The following is a 23,567-nucleotide window of genomic DNA, read 5'->3' as shown; positions in this document are numbered from 1 at the left end:
ACCTCATGTGTGTTGCACTCTAGGGAAAGGATGAAGAAGGGAAACCACACCACGGCAGCATTTATGGCGCGGGTCCTGTATACGCAGAGCAGAGAGGAAGCCCCTGTGGAAGGAGCGGAGGGACGAAGGGGGTGCACGGCAGTTGAGGGCGCCAGGAAGGTGGCGAGGGGGCACAGGGGGAGGGACCCCCCAATGGGCTGCTGTTGGGGATGACTGGTTGGGGGTTATCGGTGAGCCCCAGGGGACTCTGTCATGCCTCACTTTTCCTATCTGTATGTACATTAGGAGAGTGTATATGAGCATCACAGGGGCCAGAATAGTTGATACCAACTTGGTGCTTAACAAGACAGGAAACAGAGGAAAAGGATTCACACTCGAAGCCAGGGTGCACCAGGCTGGATCATGGGGGCAGGATTTGAACCCCGTGTGTGGTCTCTGCAGAGAGTGGGCCACGAGCCTGGGGACCAGGAAGGTTCTGGCAAGTGGGCACCGGTGCTAAAGGGGTTACAGCAGCTCAGCATCTCTGACAGCCAAGGAAAGGACCAAGGAAAACCAGAGAGGATCTCAACAAAAGAGTCATTCAGAATTCCCCAGGTGTGGACCCCCCATCAGGCACCATAGACCTGTGCCTGAGTTGTGGGACCCAAGACAAGCGAGCCTCCCCACCTGGACTGAAGAGCTGCCCCCACTCCCCCAGCCTCCCATAAGGGGCTGGGGGCGTGGTCAGGGTGGAGCCCACCTAGAATCCCCAGTGAGGGACTGGGGGCGTGGTCAGAATGGAGCCCCGCCTAGAATCCCATAGTGAAGGACTGGGGGCGTGGTCATGGTGGAACCCCGCCCAGAATCCCAGTGAGGGCCTGGGGGCGTGGCTTAGCATCCATGCAGGTCCCAGCTGTTACGTCCTGTCAGGGTGGGTGGGGCTTGTTCTGTCCCCACACCCATTTTCCTCCCGGTCACTGTAGGTTGCTGCCTCTGATGCCCCCAGCCTTCCTCAGGTTCCCACTCCTGGGAATGTTTATTCTGTCCCTGTTCTGTGTCCACTCACACAGCAGCAGCCAGCACTGGCACTGCTGAGTGCCGGCGGCGTGTGCTTCCTGTGCACCGACTGTGTGTTTAAACATGAGAGGTGACGTGTGTCGTGTGTCTTTCCTCCATTGTGGGAAGCCATGACAGAGACAGGAAGGGATCGTCTCTTTTTTTTTTTTTTTTTTTTCCGGTTTTTCGAGACAGGGTTTCTCTGTAGCAAAGGGATCATCTTGAGTCTATTTCTAGTTCAGAGATGCTGGAGCTGGCCTGGAGCCACACAGCACAGGATCGTCTTCCCACCTCCTGGTCCAGGCTTCTGACCTGTGACCCTGTGGGGTGGTGGAGAGGGACCCTTGGAGTCCCCTGTGGTGGCTTTGGGTGTCCTCAGGGCTGTGGCCTGGCTCTGGCCCCCTTGCAGCCACAGATGGATTCCTAGGACTGGCTAGGAAGTGGAGGGGGGGACGGGGAAGCCAGGAATTCGCTGAGTGTAAACATGGGTTATTTTCAGCTCCTCCCGGCTGGCGGGTGACACATTTGACTTTGGAGAGGACCAGGGTCTGTCTGGTATTTTTAACCTCACATCTCACAGCCCAGGAGCCACCCGGGTGACAGGCCACAGTGTGTCACTGCCAGACTGGGGGTGAGGCCCAGGCCATGACCACCTGGCCCCATTCCCACCAGGACCACCTGCACCTGACCCATCCCCACCATGACCACCTGCACCTGACCCATCCCCCACGACCACCTGCACCTGACCCATCCCCACCATGACCACCTGCACCTGCACCTGACCCATCCCCACCATGACCACCTGCACCTGCACCTGACCCATCCCCACCATGACCACCTGCACCTGCACCTGACCCATCCCCACCATGACCACCTGCACCTGCACCTGACCCATCCCCCACGACCACCTGCACCTGACCCATTCCCACCACATCCACCTGACCCATCCCCCACCGTGACCACCTGGCCCCATCGGGACCACCTGCACCTGGTCCCACCCCCACCACGACCACCTGTCCCCACCACTGTCCCCTACCCCATCCCCCACCGTGGCCACCTAGTCCCATCCCCCACCATGGCCACTTGGCCCTGTGTCCCAACCTGGCACCTACAGTTTAACCCTGGAGGCTGCTGAGTCCACCATGCCCTCTACCAGGGTCCCTTTTCCTGGTCACCCCGACTTGGGGAGGGGTTGGCTCTGTGTCCCAGCCTCCACCAGATGGCCCTCCCCAGCCACAAAATGGCCGCCTAGGCCACAGAAGCATCTGGAAGCCCAGGGAAATGGCCGCCCAGTCGATGATGTCACCAGCATGTGCCTCCTGGGCCACATGCACCAGGTGACCGAGCCCAATGTCCCCTCGGGGTCCTTGGGCTCCATCACCAACCAGGGCAGCAGCCAGGGCAGCCCAGAGTGGCCCAGTGGGGTGGGGAGGACTCTCCGGAGGACTTGGCTGAGAGGACCTGTTGGCGCTGGCCCAGGCCGGCTGGAGCTGGAAAGAGCAGGCCAGCCCGGGAGGTCACCCCACCCGGTTGCCGCCTCCTCGTCCCCAGGGTTCCCCGCGTGTCCACAGTGGCCATCTGGTTGGTCCCCACTTTTATTTACGTAACAGTGGAGAGGCGGGAGTTTTAAGCACCATCCGCCCTTGTCCGCCTGTGGCAGGACCAGGGAAGTCCACCTTCAGTCTAGCCTCTGGTCTTCCTGCTGTGACTCCTGCCGATTGGCCAGGAACCCGCTGGAACAAGGCTTGTGTTTACAGCAAGCGTCAGATGTGTGCAGAATGAACTGACACACATTCCCAGGCCAGGCTCGCACAGAAACCAGCAGTGGGTGGGCCCCGAATCCCGGACAGAGCTTGTTGGAACAGAACCGGATGTGTGTGGGAGGAGGAAGGGGATTTCCAGGCTTCCCGAGCCTGAACACGGCATGCTGGGAAAAGGGAGCACCAGAGAGAGGCCGCTGCCCTGTGAAGGTCCAGGGCAGGACAGAGCCTGTGCCGCTCGGGGGAGGAGCCCAGGGGCTGCAGGGAGGACTGACTCCTGCTCACGGCCGCCTAGTACTCCCTGCGCTTGGCCTCGCTCCCAGACGGGAGAAACTCAGTGCAGGACTGAGTCCCTATTTTTACACCTCTAGGGACCTGTGCAGGAGCGGGATGCGTAGTCACGTGACCATCCCTCCCCTGAGACCTTTAAAAAGGACAGTTGAGTCACAGCTGTGGGACATGTCCTCCTGACATGCATATTCGCAAAGGTCCATCTGTCCATCGCTGCCGGCCATTCCCCTGGCCCTCTCCAGCGTTCCTGGAGACTGTAGGAGTCAGACCACAGGGAAACCATCCTGAGTCTCCCGTGTCCTTCCCACCCTGTCCCTGCTTCTGGGGCGATGGCTGCCCCATCACCCACAGTCTATGTACAAACTGGGAAACTTGAGGGAGGTGACAACCAGGTCTGCAAAGGAGGACAGGTGGGACAGGAAGTGAAGTAGGGGCTGGCAGGTGATGCTGCAAAACACACCTGCCAACCAACGCAACTTTCCCTCTTACACAGCATAACTATGGTTCTCTTTCTTACTGGGGTGTGGTCGGGGTGGAGCCCCGCCTAGAATCCCCAGTGAGGGGCTGGGGGCGTGGTCGGGGTAAAGCACTTTCCCAGGATGCATCCCACTGTGGTTCATCTCCAAAATTTTACAAGAGATGCTGCAACTGGACCAGCCCATCTTGGGGATGACCCCTGACCTCCAGGCCCACACTGACTGAGATGACCTTGGGACTCAGAGCTTCCTTAGGAAGAATCCTCCCTCCCTTCCCATTCCTGAGGCCACCTGCTGAAGCCTTGGAGCTGGGACCCTTCCCAAAAGCCTCCTGCCAGGCTGATCTGCTAATCCCCTCTGCCACAGGGAAAGTAAGGCCCAGCTCTTGACCTTCCGCCCTCTGTACCCTCCCCCTCGGGCCTCAGCGGTCAGCTGAGCTCAACACCTGGCAGGCCCCCAGTCTACCAGGGAGGGAATTACCTCTAGATAAAATGGAAAGAAAGTACAGGGGAGGAACTGGTAGCCAGGGCAACGTGTGACACTGGAGGCCCCAAGACCACCCGTGTCCCCAGTTCCCTCATCTGTGACATGAGAGGCAGCCTGGAGCCCAGAGGCTACAGAGGTAGCAGAGCTAGGATCTGAACCCCCAGATCTCTCACACCTTGGCATCAGTCACTGCAATGTTGTATGGTCCGTACCACTACATGTGCTATGGTACTACACCTGTAGATTGACACACAGAGGCAGAGACGCAGGTCCTCCTCGAAACAAGAACACCCCCTTTAGTGTGTTCCAGGGTAGCCACGCCCCTGCCAAACCCACCAGAAACCACTCCCCTGCCATCAGGAACTCCGGAGGGTCTCGTGCTCAGAGCAACTGCAAGCGTAACAAGTTGTTTACAGAAAATTCAGGGTCTGGGTCCACAGCCCCCAACACAAGGTCACAAGCTGTCCTCTCTTCTCTTTGCAGATGCAGAACAGAGCAGCAGCCCCCGGACTGGAGTGGGCTCCGACCAGGAGGACAGCAAGCCCATCACCCTGGGTGAGTCCTTGGCAAGCTGAGGCAGGAGGATTATGGCTTCAAGGGTAGCCTGTGCTAAGTAATGAGTGTCTGTGAATAGTCAGCAGAGCTGGAGCCTAGAATCCCCCAGTGAGGGGCTGGGGGCGTGGTCAGGCTGGAGCCCTGCCCAGAATCCCCAGGGAGGGGCTGGGGGCGTGGTCAGGGTGGAGCCCCTGCCTGGGTGAAAGGGGCAGTGCTGTCTCCCATGGGGCCTTTGCGGACCCCGACACCTCCTCGTGGACTGCCATCTTCCTCGTCTTTGGGCAGCACTTGGCCTACATCAGGGTCTTTCGCTGCCATCACAGATTGTGCCTGGGAGTAGGGTGTGGAGGGGGAGCGCAGGCAAAGAGAGAAGCACCGATGGTGGCAGCCTCCGTGAAGGGAGAGGAACAGGCCTGAGCTAGGCAGCTGCTCCATGCCACGGCTCGTGACCAGGTCCATGACCCGGGAGCTCCCCAGCCTCTTTCTGCCTCTTCCCTTCCAGCCAGAAGGAGGAGGAGGGTGGGGTCCCGGGAGGATCCCAGTCCTTGGGACTCCCCTGCCTCCGGACATGGACCCCGGTGGCCTCTGTACAAACAGGAAACTCCCGGGGGAGGAGCAGGAGGCTGCAGCCACCATGTGGGTCAGCAGGAAACGGTTGGGCGGGCCACTTCCCGTGGACACCGCAGGGCCAGCCCTGAGCCACATGGTCACTGCTCAGTGAGTGTGACTGTGCTGCCCCCTGGGGGCCGGTCCCACTACTGCTCCGCTCGGGTTCTTCCTGCGGCAGGCATTGGCCTGGGCTGTGAGTGTGTGTACTCGCTGTGGTTGGTGTAGCCTTAGCCCGTACCTGCCCTCACCGCAGCGAAGCCCACCCTGTAGGTCCAGAACCTTCCGTCCGACCCAGTCCCAGTCTACAGGCTCCTCCCGCCCCCACCCTGTGTCAGTCAGGCAGTTCGTGGCTGCAGGTACTCTACCGTGGCTGCGTCAGAGTGTGCAAGCCAAGGTGGTGTAGACAGGGCCCGGCAGGCAACATACTTGCCACCATCATGGGGATCCGAGTTCGAATCCCGAGTATCCATGTGACAGCCAAGCAGCTGTAACCCCAGCCCAGGAGTGGGGTGCGAGTAACTGGGTCACATGACCTTCAGGACTCAGACAGGGGCGGAGGCTTGTCACAGGGCGGCGTGGGCATCACCCTGGCTGCAGGTATGGAGGAAGGAGGTGGCTGCTGACCTCTCACCCCTGTGTGTTCCAGACACCACGGACTTCCAGGAGAGCTTCGTCACATCTGGTGTGTTCAGCGTCACGGAGCTGATCCAGGTTTCCCGGAGTGAGTATCTCCGTCCTGGGGCCGTCTCCGCGGGAGGGGGGTCGCGTGAGGAGCACGCCCCCCTGACCTCTCCTGTCCTCTCTAGCACCTGTAGTGACAGGAACCGGACCCAACTTCTCGCTGGGAGAGCTGCAGGGCCACCTGGCCTACGACCTGAACCCGGCTGGAGCTGGCATGCGGAGGACTCTCCCCAGCACATCCTCCAGTGGGTAGGTGCCAGGGTCGCCGCTGGCGCATCGGCGTCTCAGCCCCCTTCCCCCCTGCAGCAGGCCCAGGTTCTCACCCCCTGCCCCCCCTGCAGCAGGCCCACGGTTCTCAGCCCCTTCACCCCTGCAGCAGACCCAGGTTCACTCGGAGTAATCATTTGTCCTATACACGTGGGCTCATCTTCAGAAGCCTAGTTCCAGTCGCCCAGCCCTGGTAGGCTACAAAGGCTAGCCTGAAGCCTGACAAATTCTTCCAGAGATCTTGGGACATTGAGCTGATCACGTGGTGTGCCTCTGTTTTCCCATCTGTAAACCGAGTCTTAGCCCTGGGTTTTGGTGCAAAGACCGGTGTCGCGTCCACCTCTGCCTCCCTCGGGGAGTCCCAACCAGTCGACTGGCTGCAGTTCCCTTGATGTTTCCTGATAACACCCACTACAAACCGGAAGCTAGCCAGTCCCCATCTCCATGGTAACCAGCCTGCATCCTGCATCTCTCTCCCCTCCCCCATCCTCGATCGTTCGCTTAGGAGCAAGCGGCACAAGTCGGGCTCCATGGAGGAGGATGTGGACACGAGCCCCGGCGGCGACTACTACACCTCGCCCAGCTCGCCCACGAGTAGCAACCGCAACTGGACCGAGGACATGGAAGGAGGTAGGGCCTGGCTGTGTGGGTGCAGAGGCAGTTAGGACTACCAATCCCGGCGAGCTCTGCGCTCTCACCCAGGGCAGGAGCTAGGCTAAAAATGCAGGGCCTCTTGGGAGTTGTAGTCCGGCAGTATATTACTTTCGCCTAGACTAGCTTTCTAGCGGGAGCTGTGCAAGTGCCATGTATCAGAAAGAAAGCAGCCCGGGTTGCAGGGCCTCCTGGGAGGGAGTTGTGAGCGAACGGTCTGTAGTCAGGTCCCGAGACAGCGTGTTCCCGCCGCTCTTTGATTCCGGTGCCAGAATCCCTGCCTCCCGGGCGTCCCTGCCGACTTCTTCCCCCTTGAAGGCTCTTGTAGAAGCATTGGAGAGAAACGACCCCGGTGTGACCACAGCCAGTCTCTGGTCTCTGATAGTGTCGGAGGTGCTGCCTTCCCAGAACTACCCCAGGCCAGGGTATAGCTCGGGGAAACTGAGGCCGGTAGCAGGCTGGGGCTCTGGGGACCTGGCCTGGCGCTGGCAGGTCCTGAGGCTGGGGACAGACATGCCGTGCTAATCAGCTTAGTGACCTTAATGAGCCGGTAATTGGGGACAGTCTAGACAGGAAGGGAGGTGAACCGATACCGTCCGGGGGGACCCTGGGTAAGATGTCTGACCTGGGCGGTTGGAGGGGACAGTGGGGGCTGGGGCTACCCATGCCCAAGCGGGCATGCTGCCCCTCCCGCGCTGGAAGGTGCTGTGAGGCACTTTGGCCACGGTGCTAATTCTTGAGACTCTGACGTCATCCCCTCCAGCCTGCTTCTCGGATGCTGCCTGTCCCCCACCACCACTCCGACGGGGTGGCAAGCCCAGGGTGGTGACAGCAGATGCAGACCGTAGCTGGTACCCCAGCACTTGGGAGGCTGAGGCAGGAGGATTGCTATGAGTTGGAACAGGTTACAAGTACCTGACCTCTGTGGTCAGGACCAGCATCCCTAGGGAATAAGAAAAGCGTCCGAGGACAGAGGAGACCCTCCCCTAAAGACGCCTGTCAGGGCCTGTGTCTGTGGTTGTGTTATTTCGCTGTGCTCTCTCCTGAACCCCCACCCCCACCCACAGGCATCTCGTCGCCGGTGAAGAAGACCGAGATGGACAAATCTCCGTTCAACAGCCCGTCCCCCCAGGACTCCCCCCGGCTCTCCAGCTTCACGCAGCACCACAGGCCTGTCATTGCGGTGCACAGCGGTGAGTGTGGTCCCTGGACGCGCGACGGCCACCGGCGTGGCCACACAAGTTCTGCCGGCTTTCCAGCCTTTGGTCCTGTTACTGTAACCCTCCAGCCAGGAAGAAAGAGTTAGTATGGTGTGGTGGAGATGGCCTGAACTGGCGAGGGGCAGGCTGTAGGGAGCACCCCTGTCACCTGTACAGCCACCTGGCTAGGTCCGGGGTCAGCTGACGGTGGCCCTCCTGCTGCTCGGTTCTATGTATAAAGTTTTATGGGCACCTGGCCCCAAGCAGCCTCTTCCTGTAACCCCAGCTGTTTGCCCACCACATTGATAAAGCCTTCTGCGGGAAGACACACGCGTGACCATCTGCCTGGGGCCGGGATGGGGTGGCCACCCGAGAGAGGGGACTCGGCCCTGTCACAGGAAAGGGGCCCTGACACCTCGCGGCATGAGGGGCCTGTGAGAGACCCAGACGCACAGTGTGGGCCCTGTGACAGGAAGTGTCTAGAACTCGGGGCTCCGGAGATAGGAAGTAGAATTATGGGGGTGTGGAAGGGGCAGGGCGGTTGTCATAGCATAATTCCACAAAGAGAGTAGAGATTATATCTTGAGCACTTGGTTTTAAGGGTCTCACTCTGTAGCCCAGGCTGGCCTTGAACTCACAGCAGTCCTCCTGCCTCAGCCTCCTGTGGTTCTGCGTGTGCTGCCCAGCACACCACCTGCTGCACCCATGACCTGGTTTTCCTCTTTTTGTGCCCCTTTTTTACATTTTACTGCCTGGTTCTCTGTCGTAAACGATTTTAGGACACAGGCTCCACTCACCTGTCATGTGCTCTGCTGGGGACCACAGTGGTGCCCTTGAAAAGCTGAAGTTCAACCCAGACTGGGTCCCATTGACCCCATGACCACCCTGTGCCTCTGTCCACAGGGATCGCACGGAGTCCCCACCCGTCCTCAGCCCTGCACTTCCCCGCGACATCCATCCTGCCGCAGCCGGCGTCTACCTACTTCCCCCACACGGCCATCCGGTACCCACCACATCTCAACCCCCAGGACCCCCTCAAGGATCTGGTGTCCCTGGCCTGCGACCCGGCCACTCAGCAGCCTGGACCGGTGAGTGGCCGGTGTGGCCTCAGGGTTGGCATAAGCCCCCTCTGCTGTAGTTGGAGGTACAGTGGAGCCTGGGGGAGCAGCAGCCATCACCCCTTGCAGCCTGATGCATGCAGGCTACAGGGGATCCGGGCACTGAACCCCATTCCATGGGCTCGTAAAATCTAAGACCTAAGGGCATCAGCGTTGGTTTGTGTGAAACACAGAACATGACAGAGATTCAGATCATTTGGGAGGCTGAGGCAGGAGGATTGCTTTAAGTCTGAGGCCCCTCTGGGCCATGCAGTGGTAGAAAGCATGTGGGACTTGGGGCTCTCGGATTTGGAGAAAGATGGGTACGAGGTGCCACTGACTGAAAGGGTCTGTGGGTGCGGGTGTCCCAGGGGCATCTGAGCAGGTGTGTCCACCATGTCCCAAATGCCAGCTGACTTTGGGGCCTGCAGCCTTCCAGACCTGATGTTCCCAGCACCCATAAGTCATCAGTCCCCACATTGGCTGTGGTGCAAAGGCACCTTTCCAAATAGCTCACATCCTGCGTGACCTTGGGCAAATGTCTCTCCCTCTCTGTGCCTCAGTTTATATACCTCTAATAAGTCAATCTGTGGAAATCCCCCCAGTGAGGGGCTGGGGGCGTGGTCGGGGTGGGACCTCTGCTTGGTATACAGCAGGAACTTGGCAGTGGCGCTGTCTCCTTCCCCCCTGGGGCTTTATTGCCACTCTGCCTTTCCTACTTCCCCAGCTCCTCATCCTTTTCTGCCCCTGGTCGGTGTGATTCTTTCGTCCCTGGGCGCCGAGGTTTTGGCCCCAGATAAGATGTGGCGGAGACAGGTATGAGAAGCAGGGCGTGGAGGCACAGGACTCTCATCCTGACACACAGAGGGCTGAGGCCAGAGGATGACTGTAGGTTCAAGTCTAGTCAGGGCTACAGAGAGATTCTGCCTCAGAAAAGAACACCACCAGCCAACTAGATGATAAATAGATCTGCACAGACACTCCACCCACCCTACACTCTTTACGAGGGGAATCAATAAATAAAGCGTACTTAATAATTGATGGCGTCCTACGCGGGACACCGCCAGCCTGGCCGCGACTAGTCCTGAATTATGCACAGCGGACTTTAATTATTAATATTTTATTCGCTGCCCCAGCCCAAGGCTGAAACCTCACCTTCCCTACCACATAGGAACCAGCCAGGATCCCCAGGACCCCAGGGTTACACCCTTGGGAGAACCATGAGGGCTCCGACTGGGTGCAAAGGGAAGGCTGTGTGACCCCCGGGCAGCAGACACCCTTTCTGGTCCCGGTGCCCTAGTGCTAACGGGCTCTGGTCTCTCTCCTCCCCACAGCCTGCTCTCCGCCCGGCACGTCCCCTGCAAACCGTCCCTTTGTGGGATTAGGATGGAGGGATCCTCTTGCGGGACAGGTAGGGGCCGAGAGGCCGGCTGGGGGGTGGGGGGCGGGGCAGAGGGGCCGGCCGGGGGGTCAGGGACAGTCGGCCTGCTGGCCATAGCCCCCAGGGACATCCAAGCCAGCCTCTCGCTCCTGACCCAGGCCTTGAGCCCACCCTGTGGGTGTGAGGTCTCCCTCCGCCCTGTCCGCCTTCAGGACCCCCGAGACAGAGCACCCCGGGGCTGCGGGGCACATAGTTGGGGAACCCGAGGCTCAGAGAGGAGAGACGAACAGCCCAGGGTCACACAGCGCACTGCAGGTCGGGACATCCCTGCGCCCCTATCCCAGTTCTCCAAGCTAGAGAGTCCAGAGTGGGAGGCAGAGGCAGGAAGTTTAGGGTGCAAGAAGAGGCTCAGAGAGGGCCGGCAAGTTGTCTATGGTTGCACAGCAGCGTGGATTTGTCTCCATCCCCACGTTGCCCTGCAGCTGCCTTGGTACCCTCTCTAGCGTGCAGCTCCCAGAACCACCCCCACCATCTCTGGTAGCTCAGTAGGTCATCGGCCCAGCCACCTGGTCACAGGCCAAGGCCTCTGTCTCACTCCTCCATGGGTCCAGAATGCACTCTGACAGATTGATGGCTCCCTCTGCCTTCTCCTCTGGGTCAGGGCAGGCAGGGCCAAGGTGGTTAGCCATTGCTGGCTAAAGACGGAGCACAGTGACCCAGTGACCAGGCCTGGCCCACAGAGGACGCGGCCACACTATGTGGGCTAGGCAAGGGCGAGCAGGCGTGGCCGAACGCAGGCCTCACCCCAGGCACACTAGCAAGCCACGGAAGGCTGTGAGGGGGCAGAACTTCCTGACAAGATCCGCACCTCCACCAGGGAAATCAGGAGGCTGCAGGGCTCTCCCCCCGTCCAGGCCCCTGCCTCAGCTCTGGGCCTCAGCTCATTCGGCCCCGTCAGCACTTCCAGGCTGTCTACATTGTTATTCCTGGCTCAGCTTCCTTGGCAGCCTGGCTCCCTGCCCCCCCCACATCTGCACACCGAGACCGTGGTCGGCCCCCCACCCCAGGCCCCTTCATATCTGAGCACACAAATAACTAAAGGGCTGAGGCTCTGGCTGCCTCCCACTGCCTCGGTCTCCCCCTCTGCCGGCTTGGCAGACTGGGGGTCCCTAGGGAGGCGGAGGCGGAGGCCATGGTCCAGCACCAGGCCAGGGTCACACCCCGGCCTGTCTGGTTGCCAACGGAAACCAGACATGAAGTAAGGGACACAGAGCCTGAACTTGGCTGGGCGAGGCTGAGAGAAGCGCTGCCCCTCAGGACACCCTGCCCCGCCCCCTGCAGGCAGCCCCTGGCCTGTGCTCTCAGGTCCCAGGCTGGGACACACACACACCCGCTGTGGTGACTGGACGGACTTTGCCACAGGCTAGCCCTCATTTTTACGATAGTGCTTACTGATAGCCCAGGGACCTTGGAGGGGGACAGAAAGAAAAATCTGGAGCCAGACCATTGCAAGCTTGCTCTTGTCTACCCTCTGGGCCCACCCGGCAGCTTCATGGCTGCTGAGGCAGGGGCATGACTGCTGAAAAGCCAAGCCCAGCGTGGCACTAGGGAAACTGAGGCAGGAGGAGCACCTCTCTACCCGAGACCATGCTGGGTACACAGTGAGTTCTAGGCTAGCCTGGCCTGGCACTGAGCCACAGATGATGGAGCCACCCGCACGTGCCCCTTTCGCAGGCTCCACAGTGGGGGGGGTCGAATTAGCAAGGCAAACAGGAGTGTCTCGGCCACCCACGCACTTAATGCCATACGGAGTCTCTGACATCGCGCGGTCCCTGCAGGAGACTTACTTATGTGAAGTCCCATATAGCACGGGCGTGCTTACACCGAGTATCTGACGTCACCAGGGTTGAGAACCAAGTCCCTGATGTTGCTACCGTAGGGTGTACTTATGCTGAGTCCTGTCCTCACGGGCAAACTTACGCCGAGTCCCTGACCAGCGGTTGTAGGGGCAGTCGGGTGGAGGTGGAGGCCATAGGCCAGCGTCACACTTGGTATTATGGTCTGCATTCAGGGATGCGGAGTGCAGTGGGGGGTGGAAGGAGGCAGCCTGCTCCTGACACCCCGTTTCTCTCTCTCTCTCCCTGTCTCCGCGGACCACACAGTCCTGGTACCTGGGATAGCTGGGATAGCGGAGTTGGCCCTCCCACGCCTGCATTGCGGCGGAGTCCCGGAGGTGATGGCTCCCGCCTGCGTTTTCAGTGGAAATTTAGAAGGAGCGAGAAGCTCCCTGCCGACTCCCAGCGCGACGGAAAAGACAGACCCACAGGAGGAGAAAAGGACAAAAGACAAACAGGAAAAAAAAGAAAGAACCTTCCCAACCAAGATGACAAAAGGTGGGAGCTGCGGGTCTCCGTGGTACCTGCTGCTGATGGACGGCCGCCTGCTGCCCTTCTGCGCCCGAGGACCCTGCCGTCACCCCCAGTACAGACGAGCCTGGCCTGGCACCCATGCCCAGCATCAACAGATGGACAGCGTGTCCGGGGTGGGCCGCCCAGCCAGGCCCTGTCTCCCCAGACCCCTGCCGCCAGCCACCAGCGCCAGCCTCGGGGACCTCCGCTGGTGGTCCCCACCGACGGTGTTTGCCAAAGACAGGGTGCTGGAGGCAGTGCTGGCGGAGGAGGTGGGCGTGACCCCCGGCGCGGGCAGCAGAGGCCTGGAGAGCACGCGGAGCCGCCCAGCACTGGCCCTGCTGGACAGACGGTGCCACAGGTACTTTGGGACCCCCGGGAGGGTTCTGCGCCAGCCTCCGCCTCAGCCCTCTGGTCCCCTCTCCTTGCGGACCTCGTTTGGAAGGACACATCTCTATGCAATTTGTCCCCAGCCCCACCCCGGCATGAGAGGCCTCGCAGCTCCCCACCCCCGGCCTCCTCCTCTCACACATGGGAAGTATCAGCACTTTGAGAAACAGAGGTGGGGGAGCAGGAGCCCCCACGCCGAGGCCCCCGGAGGCGGGAGGTGCCACTAAGTGCCTAACCCCTCCGCCCACCCGCCGACCCCCTCATCCATCAGGGACACAGAGTGGCCGGGGCACCCCCACCCTCGTCCCCGCCCACCCCAGCCCCTCATCGCCGCCTGTACCCTCCAAGCTAGAGAGATGGGACCCCAGGGGTAGAGCTGGGTGTCCCTAAACCCAGGCTGGGGCCGTGTGCTGTCCCCCAACACTTCTGCCAGTGCCTTACTTCCTGGAGACCCACCCTGGGGTGCCCCACTGCAGGGGATGCCCCCTTTGCACTTTGACCCCCTGATGACATGGGGCCCGGCACAGGGACCAAGAAGGCTGGTGGAAGTGCGCTCGGACCCGGGTGGTGGGGGGGCTGTGCAGTGATGGGGAGACTGGGCGGCGGGTTCCCCATCTGCTCTGCCGACTTCACTGACCTAACAAAACACTAAAACGGGGCGCGAGGTGCGTGCCCCAGACCCCCGCTCTGTAGCTCCCATCCACACCCACCCGGGTCCCCATCTCTGGTGGACCGCCCTGGGAGGGGAGGTTGGGTTTTTTTAGGGTCACTGAACCCACAAAGGCTCCTCTTCCCCAAACCCCCCATCTTGGCCTCATCCTGCCTGTGTCCCTCCCCTGCCTACGGAGGCCGCAAGCCATCGCCGCAGCGGAGCCCCAGGGCCAGGCCTCATCCACCCACCTGTCCGTCTGTCCTCAGGGACCCTCCAGCAGGGGGACCATTGGGGACATCGCGGGGGTCACTGTCCAGATGTGGGGCTCGGGCCAGTGAGTGTGGGACAGGCTACACCCAGGGTGGACCTGTCGGTCCCCTCTGACCCCCCCCAAGCCAGCCAGCCGGGTCCCCCAGGGGTCAGGACAAAACCAACTATTTACGTAACTGCATGGTGCTTAAGGCCCCCCGCCGACACCCGAGAGTCCCCCGGGCTGCTGCGTGCATGACAGCTCCACCCGGTCTGCCCCACCCGCCGAGCCCCTCACCGCCTCTACTAAAAAAGGAAAAAAAGGATACACAAAAAATATATATATATATCCTTACCAAAAAAAAAAAAAAAAAAACATTATTTCCGAATTTGCACGAACTTTTTACCACAACATGTGCCTTGCTCTCCCGAGGACAAGTATTAACTTTTAAATAATATCCGCGCACACAGACGCATGCCCTGCACGCATAGTTACAAACAGACAAGCAATTACATGAAATAAAAAATAAAATCCAAAAGGGTGGTATTTCTATTTGTAAAAGAAATCAAAAGAAGAAAGAAAAACAATTTTATAAAAGAGAAAAAAAAAAGGCTGGGCGTGGTGACACATGCCTGTGATCCCAGCTCTTGGGAAGCTGAGGCAGGAGGATAGCTGTGGGTGCCAGGTCCAACCTGTGCTACAGAGTGAGATGCTGCCTCAAGAAAAAGAAAGGAAGGAGAAGGAACCAAAAAATACAAACAAGAAAAACAATACTATTAAGGAAGTCACAATATTGGTCATGGTTTGCGACCCCGCCTCACCCCCCTCAGCCCTGCCCTTACCCTCACCCCGCGCATTGGGGGGAGGGACTCTCCCTGGTGCTCATTCCCTGCCACCCCAGCCCTGAGGGGGCCCGGAGTCCCCTGCCTGGGGATGAGACTCTCAGGCCCTTCCCCACCAACTCTCCCACCCCAGGGATAATGGGGGGTGGAGTGGGGGTGGCGTCCCGTCTTCCAGCCAACCCATGAAGCTGAGTATATGCAATATCTGTCTGTTTGTCTTTGGGTCCAGCTCAGCTGTGGGACGTCCCGGCAGGGGCAGCGGGGACACAGCGGTCTCCGTCCTGCCACTGGGCAGGCCATTGTCATGTCCGTGATTTCAGTTTTTCTTTCTCTTTTTCCTTTTTGGTTTTGTTGTTTGTGGTTACCTTGGGTTTTTGATTGTTTTTCTGTCTTCTGTTTACTCTTAAACTTCACCAAAGCTGAGACAATAGCCAGGGGCTAGCAGGGCAAACAGGGGTCCCAGCTCTAAGCCATCCCCCTGCCTCCGACTCCCCACCAAGCAGCGGGAGACCCCAGCCCACCTTACCGCCCACCCTGGCCTGGGCAGGGCCTGTCTGTCAGTTAACCCTGCGGCTGGCTTCTGGCTTTTAACTTTGTCCTTCCCCAGCCTGTGTCCTCCACCCCCAGAAAGTAGGAAATCCACGTGATGACCCCTAGGGAACCATCAACACGAGGAGCAGTGGGTGAGGCAGTGTGCCTGGTGGCAGGTTGGGGGAACTGCTCATTACCCCCATTTCTCAGATCTCCAATTCCCACCCAGGTACCCGGCCCCCGCACTGGTCCTCAGATGGTGACTTTAGGTGGGACAGAGCGTTAAAATTTTGGCTTATTTTTCTGCATGTAAAACTAACACTTTCAAACCTGTCCCCTCCTTAGGCCACCAGCCCTTGTCATCCCCAGACCCAGCATCATGTACTGGTGAGGCCCCCACAGCGTACCACTTGGGGTCTAGCCTGTGACCCTAGAAGAGATCTGGGGTCCTGAGCCCTCAAGTCTTGAGCTTGGTAATCAGGAATGTCCGTTGTGCTGGGAATGACACCAGGAGGGTGGGCTCCTCCCAGCTCCCCTCAAAGACAGCGCCAGGATCACCTCACTCCCTTCCCCAGACAAGACACCCCAGGCCACCAGCAGATGTCCTGGCCAGTGGGGTCAGCCCTCCCCGCCGCCTGGCCTGAGCAGGCCAGGGCTGCACACATAGACAAGCATTTAGTTAGGAGCCTCTCAGTCCCCTCCAGTGCTGAGCTGTTCCAATGGTTGCTTCTCCTCCTGGGCGCTGGCCGCCAGGTCCAGTCACTTATTCTCCCCACCGACTGTTTTGTTGTCTTGAAACAGGAGGGTCTAGCCAGGTAGCCCAGGTTGGCCTCCAACTCATGGCAATCCTCCTGCCTCCATTTCCCAGTTCTTCTGACGACAGGTGTGCACCGCCATTCCTGATTCCCCGCCCCCGCCCAGGCCTCAGACCCCACCTGTCAGTGACTGTCCTCTCCCTTCCGTCCATCTGTCCCTTCCGACAGGCACCTGTCCACCCATCACAGGGCTGAGGTGGGAGGACTCACAGCAAGTCCCGATCTTGTAGCCATGATACCAAACCGTCATCTCCCGATCAGTGCCTCATACGTCCGATGGTGCAGTGTTGGGGTCCTCCCGTGCCTCCCCTCAGTCCCCATTCCAGGAGAGGACTCAGCAGGTGTCCTGGGAGGGGAGAAAGGCACGTACCCCCAAGCCACCACCCCTCCCCAAGCACCCAGCCTTGCTACCCCAGCTTGGAGGACCCAGTTGGATACCCCCAAAACCTCACAACCCATCCAACCTCAGATCCCAGCCAGGCAGCCATGTCTCCACAAAAAGAATTCCCTTTGAGTCTGAGGTCCCCAGTGTGAGCACCCCCATGTCCCCTGCAGCGCCTGGACAAGCATTGGGTTTGAAGGATTAGACAGGGCGGAGCACGCAGGGAGCATGGGGACGGTTTCTCTCTCTTCACTTTCTCTCTCCCCTGTCCCCTCGCCTTGTTTTCTGGGTGGTAAGGCTGGCCATTTCATTCTCCTGCCGAGATCTTTTGGTTTTATTTTGAGATTTTTGTTTCCTTTCAACCGTTTTGTATTTTACTCCTGGGTTGTTGCATCTCCGACCTTCAGCTTTTCATAAATGCGCCTGCGCGGCCTGTGGCTCCCTCTCCGCTGTCCTCCCCAAGCAAGCAGGGGTCTGGATGGGGAGCAGAGGGCACCCGGCCCAGCTTCCTCCATCACCCGTGCCCACAGCAGACTCCAGTCATAGCCTCATATATTACAAACTCATTTTGGTTTCTGGTTTTTTGTTTTGTTTTGTGGATGCGCCTAAGCACTAATGTCTGCCTGCTGTTCTGTTTCTCCCTATGCAAAAAAAGAAAAAAGAAAAAAAAAAGAAAAAAAAAGAAAGAAAAAGAAAAAAGTGAAGGGGGGGTCCATAAAAGATTCAATAAAAGCCAAAAAAAAATAAATAAAAGAAAGAAAAAATGTAAAAAAAAATTAAACAAGCTTAAGCTTCAAGTGTTTCAAACTGTCTTGGGTCTTCCTTTCTGTGCGTCCACAAGGGCTCTGGGTGGATCAGGAGGGGACGGGTTATCCCCACACCCCGTACACACGCTGTGCCTTCTGCCCACAGCGCTGGACGGTGCTCACAAGGCCAGGCCCACTATGTAGCCTCCCCCCTCCCCCCTGCACCCCCCACTGCGGAACCTGCTCACCCAAACACTGGGAAGCAGACTTCTAATTCCCCACACGTCCAGCTCCACCATAGCTCTGGACTCTTCCACCAAAGCCCGAGGAACTGTGGTGGCTCAGGCCTGTCTAGAGGCAGGAGGATCAGGAATTCAAGGTCATATTTGACTTCATGGAGAATTTGAGTCCAACCTGGGCTACATGAGGCCTCGTCTCAAAGAACCCAATCTCTTTACCTAAAGTGAAGAGCCGGGGGTCCCCTGTGACCTCCTAGTTCCGTGGGAGGCTACAGGGAAAGTGTCCCAGGACTCTGTCTCCTGGTCACTGCTGAACAAGGGACTTCAGAGAGGTTGAGGCACCTTCCCAGGACCACACAGCATAGCGGAGGAGTCCAGGTGAGTCTGAAAGCTTCACAAGAGCCTACTAGGTGCCTCCGCTGACAGACCACCTATGCCCAGCTCCTTGGTGGCCCGGGACCACCAAGAGCTGCACTGGGCTCTGGCCTGCTAAGCCTACACAAAGGGACCAGCAAGAACAGTAGGGTCTTTATTAAGTGAAGGGGCTGGAAGGAAGTATCCTCCGAAAACACCTCCCCTGATGACATGAAGCAAAAGCCCCCTTGGAAAACTGTCCTCAGCAAGAACCAGATGACCATGGGAGAACAGTCCAGAGAAGATAGACCCTGGCTGAAAGAGTGCGGGCCACAGGGCATCCCTTCCAAACACAAATTCCATTAGAGGGCTCAAGGCCTTCCGGGAGCTGCACAGGAGCTCAGGGGCTCAGGGCCATCGGAAAAGAGGAAGGGTACAGTTGGGTGGCGAGTGGCGTAGCTGTGGCAGGGGATGACTGAGGGCTGGAGGGCAGAGGTGAGGGTGTGCACGGGGGTGGGTGACAGATGGACATGTGGCCGGCAGGGCTGGCTTCCTTGTTTGAAGACAGTTTTGAGATCCAGGTGATACTAGTCTGGATTCTCCTGGCAGCTGCGACTGTGGTTTGCAGGAGCTCCCACAGGCTGCAGGAGACTTCACAAGACTGTTTTCTTGCTTCTCTCGTCATCTGAGGATTCCTTCTCCTCCAGCTCCAAGCCCTCGTTGCTGTGACCACCCTTCTTGTCCACCTGCTTTTTCTGCTTCTTCTTGTTTATTTTACTGTGGGGTTCAGGGACCACAATGAGAGCCTGTCACTGCTCATGGGATGAAAGGATCAGACACAGTCTCTGGGGCTGCAGTGACCTCAGGGTAACTCACCAGGGAAGGAAACATGAACTCCGTGGAGAGAGATGGCTGATGGACAGATGGGTGGATGGATGGATGGATGGATGGATGGGTGGATGGATGGGGGATGGATGGGGGGATGGGGGGATGGATGGATGGATGGGTGGATGGGTGGTGGATGGGTGGTGGATGGGTGGGTGGATGGATGGGGGATGGATGGGGGATGGGGGATAGATGGATGGGTGGGGGGATGGGTGGGGGATGGGTGGGTGGATGGGTGGGGGGATGGATGGGTGGATGGGTGGATGGATGGGGGATGGATGGGGGGATGGGTGGATGGATGGATGGGTGGGGGGATGGGTGGGTGGATGGGTGGGGGGATGGATGGGTGGTGGATGGGTGGGTGGATGGGTGGGTGGGTGGATGGATGGGTGGTGGATGGGTGGGGGGATGGGGGGATGGATGGGTGGGTGGATGGGTGGTGGATGGGTGGATGGATGGGGGGTGGATGGATGGGTAGATGGGTGGATGGATAGGGGGGTAGATGGGGGGGTGGATGGATGAGGGGGTGGATGGATGGGGCGGTGGATGGATGGGTGGATGGATGGATGGATGGATGGATGGATGGATGGGGGGTGGATGGGTGATTCAGTGCATGAGTTGATGTTTTGTTGGAAAGGTGTGTGTTTGGGTAGATGTTGGAGTGATGGAAATTGTGCAGAAGAAATCATGTTGTACAGCGGGCACACAGCCATGTGCTTGGCAGTGGTCTGGGCACAGGGCCCCTGTTAGCCTCTCACCCCTCCCTTCCCCCAGAAATCACTCAGTATCACAGAGCTCATCTGCCTGTTCCAGCTCTGTGCCCTGCACCTCTTCCTCCCCTGCATCCAGAGCTTGCATTAGGGATTCCTGTACAGGAGCCCACTTGCTTGGCGCTATTTCTGCCCCAGCTGATCTCCCAATTCTGTCTAGCTAAGTGTGGTCACCCACAGAGTACCTTGGCTCCACGTACTCGTTATCAGTGGACTCCATTCTGACTCTCGCCTCTTCGTCATCTGGTCTGCACACACAAAAAGACAGGTTTGTGTGAAAGCTGTAGGCTGTTCTTAGCTTCGCGTTCCCTCCTGAAGTCATGAACTCCATAAACCAGGAGAGCTGAACAGAGGGTGGGAAGCAAGGCAACCTCCAGGCTGACCCGGGAGGGACCAAGAGGGTTCAGAGGCCACTGGAGGCGCTGGGTGGGTAGAGTTCAGTCCTCACCTGGGTTTAGAGCACCAGACACGGTTGACCAGCATGAGGACAAAGACTATGAACAGGAAGCCTACAACTGCGGCCAAGCCCACCAGCCAGGGTTTCAGGCGGCGCTCTGTGGCTGTGGAGAGGGGAAGGGGTCAGCAAGAGAAAGGCGGGGCCTGTGGGAGAGGAGGGAGGAGCCTGTGGGAGTGGGAAGGTCTTAACGGAAGGATCAGTTCCCAGAGGACAGGGCTTAGAAAAGTCAGGATGAGGTGGGACTCAGAAAGAATGGGCACCAACAGCTCTCGGGGGGCCTCAGAGGAAGGGCTAGTGAGGAAGGCGGGGCCCCGCAGGGAAAAGAAAGGGCTTCTGGAGGGTGGGGCTCTTAGAGAAATGACTGGGGCGCCTTCATAGTCACCCTGAGGGACTCAGAGGCCCAGCTTGCAAAGTGCCATGGCCTCAGCTTGGGGCTCTCGGAGATGAGATAAAGGTACTAGATAGAGCATGGGCCCTGGGGAACACCCTTCACACCTTCTCTTCTTCCTATGCCCTCTGTGTGCCTCAGTTTCTCCTAGGGGAGAACCCAGCCCCAACCCTAGTTCCCATCACCTCCCAGGGTGTGTTCAGCACCCCAATCCTACCCTGCTGGGCCTCGGCAGGTGCCAGGAGCAGTGCGGCCAGGAGGAGTAGCCTGCCCATGGTGCCCATGGCCAACGCTGAGAACAGGTCGGCGTCCAGCTGCGGGTGTGAACGGCCAGAGGCCCGGGTGGGGTTAAGACAGGGCGGGTGAGGGCGGGGGAAGAAGGGGGCGGAGAACCTGCATCTGTGGCCTGGCCTCCTGTGCCTGCCCGGCTGGGCCTCAGGCCCCCGAGGGCAGAGTCTGAGGCTGGTTTAATATTAACCTGGACTGTCCACACACACCTCCCACCCTGCCCTGGAGACGGCAGCCCTGAGCCAGCCACGAGTGACAGGTCTCCAGCATCCCCTGACAGAGGTCAGACTGCACCAACACGCTCTCCCACGCCCTCACAAGAGCATTCAGCTGGGTGTGGCAGTCAGGTTTGTGGCTGGAGCAGCAGGATCGCTAGCTAGGTCAGAACCAGGCCTTTAGGCCAATGTACCCGTGCTCCTCTCCTGCCCTCAACCTTGGGCCTCAAGCTGATCAGATAGTGAGCCCCACCTGGGCAAAGGGACACCCCAACCCGGAGCGGCACAGGGGCAGCCACAGCCTGGGCACGTGAAAAAAAGATTCTAAAGAAACAGAGCTTGGGTGCCATGTCTGTCACCCCATACACGGGAAGCCTGTGGCAGGAAGATGGCCTAGCCTGGGCTCCAGAGCAGAAATTATGCTGGAGCTGCGCTCACAGGGCAAAGCATTCTCCCAGAATGCACTAGGTTCCATCCCCACTGTCCCCAAAGCCAGGAGAGGTGGCATAGGCCTTCCAGCCCACCACTCAGAGGTGGAGCCAAGGGATCAGGACTTCAAGGGTCATCCTCAGCTCATACCATCTGTGAGGGTCATCCTCAGCTCATACCATCTGTGAGGGTCATCCTCAGCTCATATCATCTGTGAGGGTCATCCTCAGCTCATACCATCTGTGAGGGTCATCCTCAGCTACATATCATCTGTGAGGGTCATCCTCAGCTCATACCATCTGTGAGGGTCATCCTCAGCTCATACCATCCGTGAGGGTCACCCTCAGCTACATACCAAGTGTGAGGCCGGCTTCACACCATCTGGGGAAAAATGCTTTTTGTAACAGGGTTTCTCTGTGTAGCCCAGGCTGTCCTAGAACTTCCTCTGTAGACCAGGCTGGCCTCGAACTAATAAAGATCCACCTGCCTCTGCCTCTGCCTCTCGAGTGCTGGGATTAAGGATAGGTACCATGACCAGCTTGAAACATTTTTTAGAAAACTTCTAAACCAAAAGATTTAAAACTGTTGTGAGCCGGGCGATGGTGGCGCACGCCTTTAATCCCAGCACTCGGGAGGCAGAGGCAGGCGGATCTCTGTGAGTTCGAGACCAGCCTGGTCTACAGAGCTAGTTCCAGGACAGGCTCCAAAGCCACAGAGAAACCCTGTCTCGGAAAAAAAAAAAAAAAAAAAAACTGTTGTGAGAGCATTTATAGAGCGCCCTGTGTATACCCAGTGACAGACAGAATCAAGGATTGTTCAGATAAATACTGGGCACAGCCAGAAAAGACCTGCTTCACCCATCCAGGTATTAAACTCCTCCTGTATGCCCGGCAGGGCTAAGAAGGCTCAGTCCAGATAGTACATGAGGAGCCCAGACCGGCAGGCCTGGCAGGTGAGGTGGATATGTCTCCTTTTGCTCCGAAGGCCAGGCTGGCCTAGAACTCGCCGTCCTCCCCCATTATCCTCCTGAGTGCTAAGGATGACAAGCCACTAACGCTGAACTCCTCCGTGCTGTGTGGCAAGCTTCCTGAGACGTCAGCCTGGACAGTTCTCAGTAACCTGTCTCAGTTTCCTGTCTGTGCCGGAGGGTGACATGGGAGTGTCTGGGGCTGGACCGAGAGAGGGAGGTGGCGCTGCAGAGTTGGACACTTTTATTTTTAAAGATTTATTTATTTATTAGGTATACAGTGTTCTGCCTTCAGACCAGAAGAGGGCACCAGATCTCATTACAGATGGTTGTGAGCCACCATGTGGGTGCTGGAAATTGAACTCAGGACCTCTGTAAGAAAAGCCAGTGCTCTTAACCACCGAGCCATCTCTCCAGCCCTCGGACACACTTTTTAAAAAATTATTTATTTATCAACAGTCAGTGGTGGCACATGCCCTTAGTCCCAACACTTGGGAAGCAGAGGCAGATCTGTCAGTTCGAGTCCAACCTGGTCTACAGAGTGAGTTCCAGGACAGCCAGGACTACATAAAAAGAAACTCTGTTTGTTTTTGATACAAACAAAAAGATTTTACTATTATGTATACAGTGTTCTGCCTGCATGTATGGCTGTGGGCCAGAAGAGGGTGCTGGATCTCAATACAGATGGCTGTGAGCCATGATGTGGTTACTGGGAATTGAACTCAGGACCTCTGGGAGAAAAGCCAGTGCTCTTATCCTCTGAGCCATCTCTTCAGCCTTTGCCACACTTTTATTTTGTATCCAAATTCAGCCTCACTTTCTCCTCTTAGCAGACACTGCTGATGCAGAAGGAGTCTATGCCAGAATTATTCATAACGATTTAAAAATATCAGGGCCTGGGGCTGACCCAGCCTGTATGAAGAAGCCCTGGGCTCCATTCCCAGCAGCACAGAAATCAGATGTGGTGACCTGTCATCTACCCCACCCCATCCCACCTCCGCCCTCGGGAAGACTAAGAGTTCAAGGTCATCCTCTGCTATATATCAAGTTCAAGGCTAGCTTGAGCTACTG

General features: G+C 58.3%; 2 protein-coding genes across 4 annotated transcripts in view; one reads left to right on the top strand and one right to left on the bottom strand.

Moving 5' to 3' along the window:
- Positions 1 to 14,579, top strand: part of LOC130875442 (nuclear factor 1 C-type) — a 31,521-nt gene extending 16,942 nt beyond the window's left edge. For 2 of the 3 annotated variants that reach the window (XM_057771229.1, XM_057771228.1), the window contains exons 3-10: positions 4,532 to 4,603; positions 5,859 to 5,933; positions 6,019 to 6,142; positions 6,666 to 6,790; positions 7,879 to 8,004; positions 8,914 to 9,098; positions 10,442 to 10,518; positions 12,651 to 14,579. In XM_057771229.1, coding sequence (XP_057627212.1) covers positions 4,532 to 4,603; positions 5,859 to 5,933; positions 6,019 to 6,142; positions 6,666 to 6,790; positions 7,879 to 8,004; positions 8,914 to 9,098; positions 10,442 to 10,492 — 758 coding nt within the window. In that variant the 3' untranslated portion in view covers positions 10,493 to 10,518; positions 12,651 to 14,579. The remainder of the gene's footprint in view (positions 1 to 4,531; positions 4,604 to 5,858; positions 5,934 to 6,018; positions 6,143 to 6,665; positions 6,791 to 7,878; positions 8,005 to 8,913; positions 9,099 to 10,441; positions 10,519 to 12,650) is intronic. The other variant, XM_057771230.1, reaches the window with a different exon arrangement.
- Positions 14,580 to 18,323: 3,744 nt separating this feature from the next.
- Positions 18,324 to 20,881, bottom strand: LOC130876549 (small integral membrane protein 24-like). Its single transcript, XM_057773146.1, has 4 exons — positions 20,815 to 20,881; positions 20,201 to 20,312; positions 19,938 to 20,000; positions 18,324 to 18,874 (listed from the first exon to the last, which is right to left on the bottom strand). Exons 1-4 carry the CDS (start codon positions 20,879 to 20,881, stop codon positions 18,751 to 18,753), a joined length of 366 nt encoding a protein of 121 aa, XP_057629129.1. The 3' UTR covers positions 18,324 to 18,750.
- Positions 20,882 to 23,567: the final 2,686 nt, after the last annotated feature.

The sequence above is a fragment of the Chionomys nivalis genome, chromosome 6 (assembly GCF_950005125.1).
Source record: "Chionomys nivalis chromosome 6, mChiNiv1.1, whole genome shotgun sequence".
Lineage (NCBI taxonomy): Eukaryota > Metazoa > Chordata > Mammalia > Rodentia > Cricetidae > Chionomys > Chionomys nivalis.
This window is presented reverse-complemented; position numbering and strand designations above follow the sequence as displayed.

Coding starts and splice junctions, on each gene's coding strand:
- LOC130876549 (XM_057773146.1), bottom strand. CDS start 20,881: ATGGGCACCATGGGCAGGCTACTCCTCCTGGCCGCACTGCTCCTGGCA. Junction 20,001..20,200: donor GTCTGGTGCTCTAAACCCAG/GTGAGGACTGAA, acceptor TTGTGTGTGCAG/ACCAGATGACGAAGAGGCGA. Junction 18,875..19,937: donor AACGAGTACGTGGAGCCAAG/GTACTCTGTGGG, acceptor TGAACCCCACAG/TAAAATAAACAAGAAGAAGC.